The sequence below is a fragment of the Glossina fuscipes genome, unplaced genomic scaffold, assembly GCF_014805625.2.
Source record: "Glossina fuscipes isolate IAEA_lab_2018 unplaced genomic scaffold, Yale_Gfus_2 0, whole genome shotgun sequence".
Taxonomy (NCBI): domain Eukaryota; kingdom Metazoa; phylum Arthropoda; class Insecta; order Diptera; family Glossinidae; genus Glossina; species Glossina fuscipes.
In genome coordinates this window covers 29,136,917-29,153,115 of record NW_023998414.1, presented here as the reverse complement: position 1 = coordinate 29,153,115, position 16,199 = coordinate 29,136,917, and the positions used below count along the sequence as shown (strand labels likewise).

The 16,199-nt window shown below is 30.9% G+C and overlaps 1 protein-coding gene across 3 annotated transcripts in view; it reads left to right on the top strand.

The window, feature by feature from the left end:
• LOC119639703 overlaps positions 1 to 16,199 on the top strand; it is a 37,099-nt gene that overhangs the window by 19,338 nt on the left and 1,562 nt on the right. For 2 of the 3 annotated variants that reach the window (XM_038037489.1, XM_038037412.1), the window contains exons 2-3: positions 5,508 to 5,673; positions 15,072 to 15,201. In XM_038037489.1, coding sequence (XP_037893417.1) covers positions 5,622 to 5,673; positions 15,072 to 15,201 — 182 coding nt within the window. In that variant the 5' untranslated portion in view covers positions 5,508 to 5,621. Of the gene's footprint in view, positions 1 to 5,507; positions 5,674 to 9,966; positions 10,893 to 15,071; positions 15,202 to 16,199 lie in introns of those variants that run through there. The other variant, XM_038037330.1, reaches the window with a different exon arrangement.

Genomic DNA, 16,199 nt, shown 5'->3' with positions numbered 1-16,199 from the left:
TTTTGAGCAGCTTCCCCATGAGAAGGCACCGAAAATGCCCGAGTGTGTAGATGTGCTAATTAATTAATTTTAAAACTTTGCATTTAGAACGCCTACACTTTGCGTCGACACCTTTAATATATGTTCGAAAGTATTACAAATCATCATATCTGGCTTCGTATAAGGCATTTGGTTGATATACAAGCACGCGTATAATAATATTAAAAAAATGTTGTTGTTTTCTTTTTATTTCTTTTTTTTTTTTTTAAGGTTTTTGAACCAAATAAAAATATTGAACATAAAAAGCAGCAAATTTTGAAATTATTAATGAGCGCGTAAAACATGTAACCGCTACCTCAAAAAAAAAAAAAAAAACGCATTTATTGATATATAGAGGAAAGAAAAAATACATTTAAAAAAACTTATTAAGAAACAAATGAATAAAAAATTATACTCGTCTTAAGGTGAATATTTGATGCATACACTTTCAAGCCATTATATTAGAATATCAATGTATTTTGTGAAGCGAAGGCGCTGATCGAGTTGCTCAATCAAATCTCTTATATGACTTGGATGATATTTGTATTGAAATAATATTTTGTAAAAGTTGACTACTTTGAACGTGGCAACTTGGTGCTGGTTTTCAACTTGGTATGAAGCTAAGACTGCGATAGGGATTATCTTCATTTTCCAAATCTGGTTTTTTATATCAACCTATATGTTATGTTAGATCACAATTTTTAATATCCTTTTTTAAGATTCAAGATCGCGGAAACGTTTTGAATGAAGTCATCACATTACGTCAATGTAGAATACTTTGATTATCGTATACGTACATATTGATGTTCGGATATTCTTTAGAGATTCGGTTTTCAACAATTTTAAGCAACATCGAGAATATTTTCGCATTGAAGAACTATTTAATCTTTGTATTCTTATGCTGCGTAAGAAATCCACTATACCTTTTACTCGAAATAACCGTACCTGTCTCTCTTTCAATTCTTTAGTTAGCAAATCTGAAGGGATGGCATTAATCATAGCTATTCAAAATTAGTGCAAGCATGACCATAAAAAATCGCGAGACATTCACTTAACCGATTGTTTGGTTTTGGAATTATAAATTAAAAATATATTTCAACTAGGTCTGTTTAGTCGATGCGGCATGATTAACATATATATTCCAGATCTATCTCTCAACACATTTAAAATTTAGAAAAATCGTAAACATCGAAACATCGAATATTCAATGCATAATCATATCCAACTTATCCATTTTCTATTTAGGAAAATATTTTTCTTCTTTTCAAATTCTTTCTCAAACTTATATCGATTTTCAATTATTACATTTCCGATATTCGTCTGAGGAATTCTATTAAAAGCTCATGTGCGCATGCGGTTGATTTTTTTTTTAAATTGATTTTTCATCACACGCGATATAAATAAATTTATCACTTTAGTAAAATTGCCATCAGAGCACTTCACCACTAGACCAATAGTGTTTTAATAAGCGTAGAATTAGTGGTTAGGTCCGCTTGTCCATTTCTCTTTCTTAAAGGACTATAAATCTCTTCTTGATTCAATTTAATCAATAAGCTTTCACATGACAGTCTTCAGTAGTCAGTAGCTGCTAATGCCTGTTTCACTTTATTTTGAGAATATATTTCTTTTGGGTATAAGTTAATTATAATAATCACATAATATGTATTAATGTGTATATGCACGATATTTGATATCAATATGAAACGAATATTTTTTACTAAGAAACACAAAACCACAAAACATTAATTTATAATACTTGTTAGAACTGTGGATGGCAACAACACGTAGATAATTATCTAAATAAAAATTCAGAGTGAATCGTTGACACCGACCACTTGCAACCGTTAGTTGTGGACTGTGGAAAAATATATTACTAATTATGGGCTTGTCGGGTGACCAATCAGCCAATACCATACTCGATTTGAAATCCAACTATCCGCCGCTATCTTCAAATGTCGTTTTTTTTCAAAAAATTGTACAAAAAACTTTTTCCACTTCTCCCATAAAATTAGCTTCCTTGCGATTCAAAGTAATGTAAGATTTTAGAATTGGTCTGCCAATGAAACGCTGAAAAGATAAATTTATGCATAATACCGCGAATTTTATTTCAACTTTACAACCTTTTAGTGGGGCTGTTGAGACACAGACATGCTCTCCTCCTACTAAATAATAATTCATTTATTTATTAAGTTTTGTTTTCAATATATTTAAATTAATTTATATGACGACATGCAGTGAGATTTCTAACATTTAATCTTTAATCTGGATCTCTTCGCTGGTGTAATTTGTGATTTATTATTCATAAAATCATGCATAAAGTCATTATAAATGCCATAAGTGTATTGAAAGCAAAGTACATTGCATGGGTTGAAGTCACCATTTCGGAACCAGCTAAATCTTTTCTTAAATGTTCTAAGAGCAATACCACGATCCTAGTATTTTGTTTTGAAATCTTGGCATTTTATTGTTTTTATACCCACCACAGTGGGCCTGTACTCATTTCGTTTTGTTTGCATAATGTATGTACACCCCCCCTAAAGGTAATTTCAGAGGCTCTATAACGTATATATATTCTTGATCAACGTGAATTTCTGAGTTGATTTAGCCATGTCTGACCGTCTGTCTGTCTGTGTGGTGTGTGTTGTTGACGCAAAAATAGCGATTATAGCGATTTCAAATTTGGTAGAAACATTAGAAGTTTCTGCACGCAGGTCGGTATTGAAAATGGGCCAAATTGGTCGGAACAGAAGCGCGCAGTGGAGCGTAAACTGAACGCAGCTCCGTTTTCGTTAACAAAAATTTGTCGGTTCTTACCCGTTACTCGAATATTATTAAAGTTAAAAGGATGAAATTTTCCTTGTATATTTCGCAAAACACTCTACTTTTTACGTGCCAAAACTGGAAACAATCGACCACGCCCACACAAAATTACAAGTAATTAAGTTTTAATTTTTTTTTTTTCACTTCTTTGACGTCTTATGCTTATTTATAGGCATAAGGCAAACAAGACAGAATGTTTAGTGTTGGAGTGTAAATGTACGCTCCTCAAATGAAGATATATTATCTGCCTAAGAATGGATTAATTTTAAAATGAATACGGTGGACAACGTGATTAGTTTTTTCTTAATAATATCAGCGATATGGGTATCAAATAAAAAACACTTGGTGAGTAGAATGCGAAAAGCATAGTGGTGGGTATGCAAGATTCGACCTCCGCCGAATATAACTTTCTTACTTGTTTTTTTTTTTTGTTTTTTTTTTTTTTTAACTCATAAATATAACATAAAATGATGAAAATGAAACTTTTAAATTTTCTTATTTGAAGTATTGACCCCATACATACATACACACACACACACACACACCCAGATTAATTTAAGGAAGTTTTCTTTTGTATTAAATCGCGACCCAATTAAATCACTATCCCATAATAGTTTCACAATGCTTCTTACTTGTATTTATCATCATCAATATCTGTTAGAAATTTTGAAAAAACTTCCTATTACATACATAGCGTATTTCCACTTCTATAATAGTTAGTTAGCGTTTGGTAAGTGTGAGAATGATCTCGCAACAAATATCATTGAACTAATTTCGTTACTCGCTATTCATATGTTATTATTATTAGTATCCGATGCACATACAACCACTTCAAATAGTCGTTATGATTATGAGTAATGCAATATTTTTTTCATCAATAATTAATATATCATGTGGAAAATTTACCGAATTTGTAAAAATTCATATTGAATATCGATCATATCGATCGGGCAACTTATATGTCTGTAATTAACAAAAAATTTAATAAATAATTAAGAAAATAAATGTATATAAGAATAACAGCTTTCTTATAAGGTCAGTAGTTGATGCACCTAGGGTAGGGTGCAATTAGGCAAAAGAATTTCAAATTCATTTAAGACGCTTGCGTATTTTTTTATTCTAAACCTAGAATAGCTATTTAAGGTAATGTTTAATTTAGTGTTTTCATTAAATTACAAGCAGTTAATTAATGAGAACACACATAAAAATTAATTAATGAAAATTATAAATGCGAATTAATAAAATCACATTAAAAACAAGATGTTTTTTTTTTTTTTTCATTTTCTCCTTTAATTATAAATAGAGATATTAAAAACAAGTACAACAACTGAGAAAATTATATTCGGCCCGGGCCCAATTTTTTGTATCAATTCGCTTCGCTTTTGAAAAAAGAAATGAATGGGAATGAAAAAAGATATGAAATGAGAATGCAATTTTGGTATTAGATAGGCGTGGCTGTTTTCTTTCATTTTCATACAGTTGCGCGGTTGTGAAGACATGAAACTTCTTCATGCGATTTATGAGTAATAAGTAAAAAAATCCATTTCCTTTTTTTTCTTCTCTCAGCTTACATTGTAGTGTAAATGTACCTTCCGATCGATTTTGGCCATTTTTTATATTAACCTGCCTGCATGAACTTCTAAGTGTTTTGCGGACAAGTGAACTTGCTTAGATCAAGTCAGCGCTTGATATTGATCAGGAATATTTATATTTTATAGCTTCTCTGAAGTCTCGTTCCGGGTGTTGCAAGTATTTTGAGACCGTAAACATATATTCGCATCTTTTGGTTGAAATAGAAGGCCTTACACTTGTACGTAAATATTATTTATAAAATTGCTTCGTCATTTCTTTAATGATAGATGGCTTATATGCCTGTTTTGAAATTTCAGAGGATATACATATATCAAACTGTCACAGATTCAATGCAATTGTTATTATTATTAGTTTTGTTCTTTTTTTTTAATATGACCAATAACTCAGGGTGTCTTCCCTATTCACGGAAGTCGGGAAAAAAGAAAACGAATAGGGAGGCGGTGAAGGTAGCTTAGTGGATGCCTTTACCGCCTGAATCCTACCTCACTGTAGCTACAACCAAAAGTCGCGAACCCACAAACCCTCGCTTTTTGATCTCGATTCTTACCTATTGCCCTACTCATTCAGATAATTGTTATTATTATTACTATTGAAAGCCTTCACATTGTGGACACTAATCGTTTGTGAAGATTGTTTCGCTTCTTTTTTTTTACTTTTGGCGTGAATTATTTCCATTTTCGAATGGTCCCTGTAGACAACACTTTTTGGCAACTTTTGAAATGCCAATAACATAACAACGGACAGACGGACCGATTATGCAACTTATGCTGGAATAGAATATTTGCATTTTCCAGACCATCAATAATGTTTTGACAGCAAAATTAACTTACACTCATCCTTCGATATAGTTATGGATATAGTGATGAGAATAAAAAAGAAAAAAACAATAACAGTGGGCTTGGCGTTTAATCAATCTAAACGAGCTCATTTTAATACATAAATTATAATCAATTAATTAATTAAATCAATATTGATATAAAAAAAAAAAACATAAATAATATCTGGTTTTCTGATGTATTGCATTTTTATAAAATTCATCAAATAATTATTATTAATAATGATTCTTTATTTTATAGAAATAAAAATACGCACCAGTATTGTTGTACAGCCAGACAGAGGAAGTAGAATATTTATTGCATAAAGCACACAAGAAGATCAAGATAAGAAAGAAAAAAAAAAAAAAAAAAAAAATGGATTCATCATACGTTAAAACACCGATACGTTACGTTATTGAAGATTCAAGTAAGTAGAATTTTTTTTTTAAAAATTTTCCTTTTTTTTTTTCAAATAATGCTTCCTCTTATAGATTCATTCAATTAATACACAATTAGAGCAGGTTTTTATTTCATAATACAACACAATTTCCATGAGAAAATTACAATAATACTAACAAAAACAGTACAATATGTTCGTCTGGTCTTCATATAACTTAAATAAGTCATTTCATTTTAATAAGATATTAATTGCAGGCGAAAAGTATTATATAAAAATGTGTTAACTCGTATTAAGTACTACTTATAATCTTTTCATGTGCATAATACTTTCGTTTGTTAATTGTCGTAAATTTTATGTAAAAGCAAAAAATAAACAAAATTATTTAATATTTAATAATTTAGTTATAAAATTTTAATTTTCTTCATATTTTTTTTTTTTCAATTTCTGTTATATCAATTTCGTCGTTTCGCTTGTAAGATTAAACTGTTTCAAACTTATTCTAATTTGCTATAATAATAGTAAATATATTTAAAGCTGACGGCTGACGACGGAAAGTTGGGGCGATCCCTATCGCTCGTAGTACTCTTAAATACGTAAAAATGAAAATAGATATAGTTTCTGCAGATTGATTCTGTAGATCAAATTCGGAAATAATCGCAATACCCGTATAACACTATCACATAATATATATGAAATGATGAGTTCTCGTTTTTCATAATCATTTACCAACGCCGTGAGATTATTTAAAGCGATTTTCTTTCCTAAATGTTTTCACAATTCTCATTGTAATATCTCATAGTAAAATTTCTCATATAAATCGTCAAAATGCGTTGTCCTCATAACTTAACAAGCAATGTATTCGCCTCCTTACTTTGTTACTAATAAGAATTAAAAACGCCAGGAGTTTTGTAACGCGGAATATGGAAAAATCCATATTTATTAATCGTCCGTCCTTCTCCACACAAATCGTCAAAATACGTTGATATTCCCTTCGTCCTCATAACTTAACAGTCGATATATACGCCTCCTTACTTTATTACTAATAAGAGAGTAGAAACGCAAGGAGATATGTAACGCGGAGAAGGGAAAAACCGAACTTATTAATCGTCCGTCCTTCTAAACATTTGAACAATTTTGCATTTTGCCACTTAGGCCACTTAGGCTTATATCCAGCAAATTTTCGAAGAATTATTAGAAATGATTTTGTCAGAATAATTTAAGGGCACATAATTTTGATGCAGGACGTAATAGCACTGCGTGAATTCCTATTTAATATAATGATGCGTACAAGATGAGTGGTTGAGTTAAGAATGCGACATAAATTAAATATTCTTTAAAATATTCTTTAAACATGTGAATATCGTGAAGAATGCCGACGTTTATCGCCTTTTTATAAATCTCAAACATTTGCAGTTAAATACTATTATGAATAAGTAAAATTACCGCATTTGATTAAACTAGTAAACCGCAAGCTTGTGTACGATGCAATTATATTCACAAAATGTGCGCAATTGCAATCGATTTGAAAGCGGCGAAAAGGGCGAGAAGCGTGAGAAACCGAAGAAAGCTTAAAGAAAGAAGTGAACTATTGAAATTGAAATTCGATAAAGACTCGCTTGCATCCCTTGCTAGGAGCACGATCAGGCTATGAAGTGTAGGAAGGAATGACAGACAAATGGACATTTTAATGTAATACATTACGATTACCTAGCTACCTACCTACCTACCTACCTACGTAATCTTCCTTTTTGCCTTCGCTTTAATGTTTTTTTCTTTTCGCTTTTTACCTTTATCGCTTAAAGTGATGGGTATCAGAGATTCGTTTCAAGGGGATTATAATTTTCTTGCTTGGTTTAGTTATGTTATTTTATAACGTGTAAATTATTTAATGTTAATATTGAATAATAGTTTAATGTATTAAATAATTCCATTGTTTAAGTAATTAAGTGATGATGTTACGATGTGTTGTGCGCGCTAACAAAATCAACAATAATTAAAATTTTGTAATTTCTTAATAAGTAAAATTAAGATTCATTACCAGCATTAGTAAATGGTTTTCATTTATCATGGAAAGTAAGTAAGAAACAAAGCTGCTGTCGTTATTATTTGCTTTCATGATGTATATGCATCCGGGTTTTAAAGAACCGCTTACAAGCATAGAATAAAAAAACAAATTTATTCATTTATCATAAATTGTTTTCTTTTCTTCACTCAAACCCTAGGAACGATTGCATATTAAATTTTCCTAACATTCAGTTCATTAATGCATTCCCTTTACACTGCTTTACTAAGCACAATAAGTCAATGGCGAATTCCCAAGCATATCCAGAAGCGAATCGACCTACAGTGAACCTAAAGAAGGAAACTAATCAACTATAATCGTGGTAATCTGATTAGGGGGCGGGGTTGAAGGGGGTTGTTTATAAGACAAGCGCAGAAACATAAAAGTGCTTTCATTATTCCTATCCTTACCTCTAAAGTTTTCTTCTCAGCGGCTTTCATACATATGAACATATTGGTTTAATAAGTCCAAAGTCTCGGTTAATGCACCAAAAAATTGATAATCAACTTTAAATATATATTCCTTATTGCTCTATGAGTAGCCGACCAGGCAAAGGATCGCGTCTAACAAACTCGATTGCCGCGGATTGATGTAAAGCTCAAGTGCAGTAGAGTTTTCATTACTGGCGAGAGCACATGATCTAAGCTATCGGGCAGCCTTTAAATCCATAGCTTGCAGATTTATTTGCAAAACATATTGACAATAAACAAATAAATACATTCCTTAGCTTAAGGCCAGAATCTCTCTCAGCTGAAGCAGAATGTCATCATTTATGAAATTTCTGGGCATTACGAAAGGAAAAAAAAAAAAAATTTGGGAATTTTGTCAGAGACATACATATTTATTGAATTGGTGGCCATTTCATTTAGAGGCGGACATACAAAATCGCTTTCACAAGCTGGCGAAATGCTTTGCTGCGTCAAAAATCACATGCTTATGCATAAATTAATTTCAATATCGTTTTTCATTAAATTTGAGTTATAACTCAAATCTTAACAGTTAAGCAAATAAATTTGCAAAATTTTAAGATCAATTTAAGTCAGCATTGCGTGCAACTTATTTGTATATGTTTCGAGAATATAATGAAGGTGCGATATTATTCCTTATATATAGAAATACATACATATGTACAACCAATTATTATTTTCGCATTAAAGTTAATATACCCTACTCAGTATGTGGTGAGGGAATGAAAAAAAAAAAAAAAAAAACAATAACGAATACCTTTCACCAACGGAAGTGCGTTAATGACCATGAAATCATAGGTAAATGTTGTTCAAGCTAAAATGCATAGAATTTGTAATTAAACAACTTTCAAAATTCAATTAAACTGATTACAAATATCTAACAAAAGCATATTTATTTAAGCAAAACATTTATTTATTTATTTTATTGATTGTTTTGTTTCTTTTTATTGTAAATAAATATATATATTTATTTTGTTTTATATATTATTTAAAAATTCTCTATGTGCTGAAGGATTCGAATAAGTTTTCAAAATATTTAAATTATAAATAATGAACAACAAAAACATGTAACATAGATAGACCCTATCTGTTATGCACTAAAATAATTTATTTTCCATACTCCATAACATTAAGTGAATGCAGGCGGTATAAGATCATCTAGAAAATGTCTTTCGAAATTAGCAAGAAACACGATATTGCCAGCTTTTGAAAATAGACCAGATTCTCACTTTATATTGCACTTTGGGCGTGTTCAAGAAGTTGTAAAAATGTTTGCCAAATCTGAAGATGAGATTTTCATCTTTACTTCCAGATGAAAATGTTTATTCCAGCGATTATAAGAACAGTAAAACGGACAGACAGACGAACAGACAAACGCACATGCGTAGGCGATCAAACGGCAAGACAGGCATATTTGAAATCGATTCCGAATTTCATACTGATCAAGAAAACATATAGTTTATAGGGTCTCTGAAGCTTCCTTCTGGATTTTGCAATCATTTGGCGAAAAGGAATATACCCTATCGTTCGGTTGTGGGTACAGTCATAACAAAAATAATAATAATGAAGTTACAAATTTTTTTGAAAGGCATGCAAAATGCGATCACACCACTCTACACTTAAACGTATAAGGACTTAACAAAATAATTCGTTATATGAGAACTGGTCGGAAAAGTGTTTCGATCCGAACCATTTTCAATATGTACCAAAATTTCTCAAAAATTGTGGCTTATAAGAAAAAAGCCGGACAGACCGACAGACGGTCTATGACTTCGAATCATTTGGTATAATAAAATGTACGCCTATCTCAAGTCCTTACGCATTCAAATCTATAACGAAGTTAAGCAAGTGATGTCATATTTTGACTTATGCTGTTTTTTCCGACAATTAGATAGTGATCGAATCTTTTATACCCATCGCGGTTGTCCTAGGAAAGACTAGAAAAAGAGAAAAGATCGAAATTTTCATAATTCATAATATAAAATGGGCGTGGCGGATTTTTTCTATTTTCCGAATAAAACCAGAAATTTATATGGCGTGTGTGTTGCACTGTATGAGTGACAAGCATAAGTGTGTCCTTTGAGAAGTTTCGGTCATTCTCACTTTCGTTTGCAAATTTGTAGGCATGGTCTTCATTTTTGCGAGCGGGAGAAAATTTGCCACAGATGCTGCTTAGCTGGGCAGATACACACGCTTAGGTGCGTTCCAAATTTTAAGCTAGACAATGTTTCATATACTTTATGGAGCTTTTGAAGTCTGAGCGCTATAAAGTTGATTTGTATAAGCATAATATTGAATAGGCGTGGTCAATTTTTTCCATATTTGTATTGATGCTATACCATATACATTTGCATGCTATAGTTTACGAGTAATAAGCGAAAAACCAATTTTTCATACAACAACAAATAATACAAAAAAAAACACTGATACCGATACCTTCGATGGTTTTGGTCCATTATCAATATCAACCTGCGTGCAAGAACATCTAATGTTTTTGCCAAACTTGAAGTCGATAGCTTGAGAAGAGAGAATGTTTAGCAGAGGCATTATGCAGATGGACAGGCGGACATGCTTAAATCGATTCAGAATTTCATTCAGATCAAGAATATATATGTACTTTGTGGGAGATCTGAAATTTCCTTCCGGGCCGAGTACACACGTTTTGACAAAAATAATATCATCGTCATCGGTCGGTGATGGCTATATATATAAAAAAGGTACGATTTCCTTGTCAATGTTTTTTGTTTTTGTTTTTTCTTTCTTTCTTTCTTAGAAATCTATTGGTGTTGTGAGCCAGAAAAGGTTCTAGATAAAAAATAATTCCACAAGAGCTACTAGCATGTTCATAATTTAAGGAAACATTTTCCGAATAATTGCATATATTTAACTAAAGCAGCAGACATCGAGTATTTGTCAAGATACTCAATTATAAAAATAAAATTAATGCCGCCAGACAATATTAAACAATCAGAGTTGGATAATGTATTTAAAATATTCTACCTACGTTTGTCTACGTAATCTACGTAATTGATTAATGTTGCATGTTAGATTAATTGCACATATACATGTGAACATAATTTTGGAATATCCACTATTAGTATACTTATCATTATGACAATGATGACACACCTCTTTGAATGGGATTTTCTAACAATTTGCTACAATACTATTACACGAGAGTTACAAAATACAGGAAAATCACGATTTATATAAATTGTCTAAAGTATTGCATGAAAAAAATTAACAAAAAGAGTACAATCAAATAAAATTGTTACATGTGACATTTAATGCTTTTTTTTTTTTTATTATTATTAAGTTTTAATAGAAATCAATGTTTGGATGGTCGGAAAAATCTCAATAAACTGACAATCATAATATTAGAATAGCAATAAGCATATCATAGCTAAATCCGATACCATAATCGCAACCGGTAATTGAAATGTTAAGCAACCATTATTGAAAGGGTCAAAAAGAGACCTTAGAAAAGAAGCCTATCGCATAAGGCGCAATGCGATCTTTAAATCCTTAAATATATTTTTGCAATGATATACGTATTTGGATTTTCTGGGTCAAAGCAATCAAACGACATAGAATACATTAAAGTGCTAAATAGAGGAAAAAGACTCCGTGGTCCGGAAGAAGGGAGAGATCGTTTATCATACTCTTTATCGATTCGAGTATGGTAGCGAGTGACTTCAATTTTTGTAATGATCGGCATTGTCCTGACCACTAAACCTTGTTCAGCTTTTTACGGCTGCTAGATCTCGCTGCCCGTAATATAGAATGCTTTTCATTATGACCGATCCTTATGCAATTTTCTTTTCAAGAACTTGCTATCTTCACAAACTGTAAGACATCTTTGCGCTTTCAAGATAAATGATTTCTCTAATTTTTCCAAATAAATTGCCGTAAACTCTCGGCAGGTATCGAGAGGCTACGAAAGTGATGTTGTGTGCTAAAAGTGATTTTCTCGCATCAAGTCTTGTCCTGAACATCCATGATCCATGAACTCGGATATCGTGACCATGAAGAACAAAGAAAGTAAAAAGTAAAAGCAAAGGAAAATATCGAATCACATTAATCAATACATAGGTCTTTACAATAATTAAACACATAAAAAAAAAAGTGTCATCACTTTTTCGACAATCTAAGAATTTTTATAGAATTTACTGTCATTGAGGAGAATCTCAACCGTTAATTAATATTTTTTTTTTTTTATTTAAGTATTTTATTTTTTTGTTTTGTGGATTAAACATCCATCCTTCCTTATATTTGATAAGCTTTCTATAGTTTTGTTGCGTACAACGGAAATTACTTATGAACAATAACAAATTAATAATAAATTCTATTAATTATTAACACATGAAAAACAAAATATATATAAGTTTTAAAATTCTAGAAAGTTTTGTTATATGCTCTCGGTTTGCAGTGTATGTAGTAGATCTAGAATAGTTAGTATAGAATGTCATATTGCAAATATACATATATATATAGACATATATATATATATATAGATATATATAGATATATATAGTAAGTGAATTGTGTGAACATTTTATCACGCACTTATACATAAATCCAAGTGTCAAGTTGAAGTTCAATGCAAAGCGATCGCGTATATGTTAATAAATTTATTCAGCTTAAACCGAACTCTTTGATACCCACCATTTCTTTGCTTTAGATCTTTTAAAAAATAAAACCTTATTGTATATGCAAAACACTTTAGAGCTTAAGAGCTTAAGCATCGTAATACAAAATTGATGGCGACATTCCTTGAGCATAAAAACGCATTCAAAGCATTAGAATCTATTTAACAAAGCAAACCTGAAGAATGCAATAAGCTATAGAAGATATTTGAATATATCTAACCTTTCAGTAAAATCGTGTTTCTTTCATTTCTTTTTTCGAGCTAATATCGTGACTTCTTTGATCATTTGATCAATTTGTTAATGTCTACATCGGTTCGTAAGGAAAAACTACACATTCTCTACAACATATGCAAAGTATATAAATTCGCTTTCGGTCAACGTTGTTATTCTTTCCATAAGGTATCATTGAATTTCTTAAATAAAAATACTGGACAATTGGAAGATTTGAAGATTTCCTCTACATTTGATTTCAGCCACAATTATAATCGAAAAATGTCACATCTAAACCTTGGAATAAGCATTTGTTTATCGAATCGCAAATGCGTGAAATACCTTCAAATGTATGAATTATCATAAGTGAATTGAAAATTGAAATTCTTACCGATCTATGGTATTCAACGATTCTCATCACTTATGTAAAATTTGTGAGGCAATTTATCTTGTTAACGGAAAGAATAAACGAAAATGCTTATCTGATCCGTTTCAGTATCATCGATTAATCGACTTTAAACGGCACGTGATCACAAATCGAATATTTCGAGTACCTTTCGCAAATTCGGAATGATAAACAAGTTGAATCTTTGCTAATCTCTTATGCATATTTTTTTCATAATAATTTGAATTGAATAAATAATACATTCCTCATCTTTATAGATATATAATATATATATATAATAATATATATACATATGAGTATTGCATCACGAAACGAGGAAATCTAATGAAAGTAATATGTGATCAGTTTACGCACCGAAATTCCAGCCCCTTGAGGATGATAACAGAATGTAAAAATCGTGTATAAATGTTCCGTTACATTTAATAAGAATCACTAATAAACTTTTTTTTTTTTTTTGTTGAGCGAATCGATCTTCGCACTGTAATTAAATCAAATTTAGTCAATCAATCCTTTAAGGAAAAGGAAAAATTATGCTCTAACTCTCTCGCTAATGTTAGCTAAATATTTTTAAATTTAAACTGAAACCTCTGGAGTCAAGAAGATATATTTGAAAAGAAATTGATTCGTTTGTTATGATTCAATTCAGTTATTCAAGCGCAAGGTCTTCAAACTTCTTTGCTTCTTTGCTAGTTACAAAGTTTTCACAAATCTAATATGCACGCTTTGGCCGAACGAACTTGTTTTGTTGTTCAATGAACGCAAGTGCAAGTCATTTAAACATCTTTATATGCATGTATCTAATTAATGTTTAAAGAACGAGCACTTGAAATAAATTTAATAAACATAAAAACATTAGATTTTTCTCGTTGCCGTCTTTACAAAGCATTTTTACAATGCGTGCAAGTGCTGTGCGTTGCTTTAAGCTGACAAATACATATAACTTAACGTTGATTTATTTTGAAAACGTTTAGCACGTTTTTGAATTGTTTTGTTTAATTGACTATTTAATAAACTATATATCATGTGCATAAATAAATATATGTAGTGGTTAGTCTAAAAAATATTAAGCTCATAAAATATTAAAATCTCTTTGCTTACTTCATTGATCAATTGAAGCAATTCGCATTCATTCACATTCACTGATATTCGCTTATTGCAAAGGTCAACTCTCTTATCTAGGCGCAATACTTTATAAGATATCTATCTATAAATATATTTAATTAAATTTTATGCATTCAACTGATATTTAAACTAAGTGAAACAAGAAAATAATTGAAAATATATTACAAATTGAATTCTCATAGCGATATTCGAAAATTATTTGATTTGTTTTCGAATAATCTAAAGTTGATTTACTTTCAAAGACATAATAACTCGTAAGAGTTTAAAAAAATTTCGCATTTTCCTTCAACTACTTCGAGTATCTTATGCAATTTGTTTTGTTGTATAGGTTAAGTTTTAGTCATAAAATGCTTAAGTTTTAGAGTTTCTTCTTCACGGCTTGCATTCATATTCAAATCTCATAATTTATTTCTCGTAGAACTTTTTTATTAAAAATTTGTACAATTTTATTTATTTATTTTTTTAAATAATTTGTTTTAATTTTTTTTTTTTTTCTTGAATTTTTTTAGTAACTAAAGTAACATCAGATGGCGAACCACACGAAATGATGACAATGATTGCTGGACTATCTGGATTTATTGTTGCGTTAATCATTTTAGCAATCTTACTATTCTTCGTAATATCCAAACGATCACATAGGTAAATTTAATAAAAAGCAAATAAAACAAGAAAAAGTGAAGAAAGCAATTATAAAAACATTTTCGGAATAGCTTTTTAATGCAAAAGCAAGAAACGAAAAGAACAGTTATTCAACAAGGGTATGCCATTATGTATGGTGTCCCAAAACTTATGCAAAATTTGAATTTAATAGAAAGAGAGAGCGAGCTTTTTTTTAATTGTACTATCTCTATTGAATCATAATGTGCGTAGTATAGACAGACATTAGGCCCTACACGCCTTTGCTGGCTCTTTTATCGAAATTCTGATCATCATCGCAACGTGCGTGTACACGAGCAGGGAATGTCTCATGCAGTAATTGAATTGTTTCGCGGTATATTTGGCATATTTGGTATTGTCTTGTTGAAACCACACGTCATTCGAAACAATATCATCATGCACTTTAGGCAGAAAGAACTGGATTATCATAGTACGATATCGAGCACCAGAAATCGTATTTGCTTGATCAGCCTCATTTTCGAAGAAATACGACCAAACTTTCATTAGCTTTGAAATATTGTTCAATAATGAAAGTGCATTGCGGTCTCGTGTAACGCAGAATTTTAGAAGATTTTGACGCACCCTATATAATCTTAAAACTATCCTAGATAGTCTTGTTAAGCGAAACTACATTTATAGACAAGTACGAACATTATAGTCGGGCAAGGCCGACAATTAAATGCCCTCCACCACACTGTCTAACTTAAAACTTAACTTAAAACTTAAACTTTTCTGCTCGACAAGGGATCAATTTTCGTGAAAATTCTTATTAAGATAGGATTCAAAAAATATGGCGAGATGGTCTAAATTTGGTACAGTCCGTTTTTTTATGATAAGTTATTATTATGATATAATTTTTATCGTGAAGCACTGAAAATTATACCTTTTTTGTCGTAAAAACTTCAGTTTTCGTTATACGAGAGGCGGGAGAAGGAGTTCAAAAGTTGCCCAGCAGAATGTGAAAATCCAACTACTTAGCC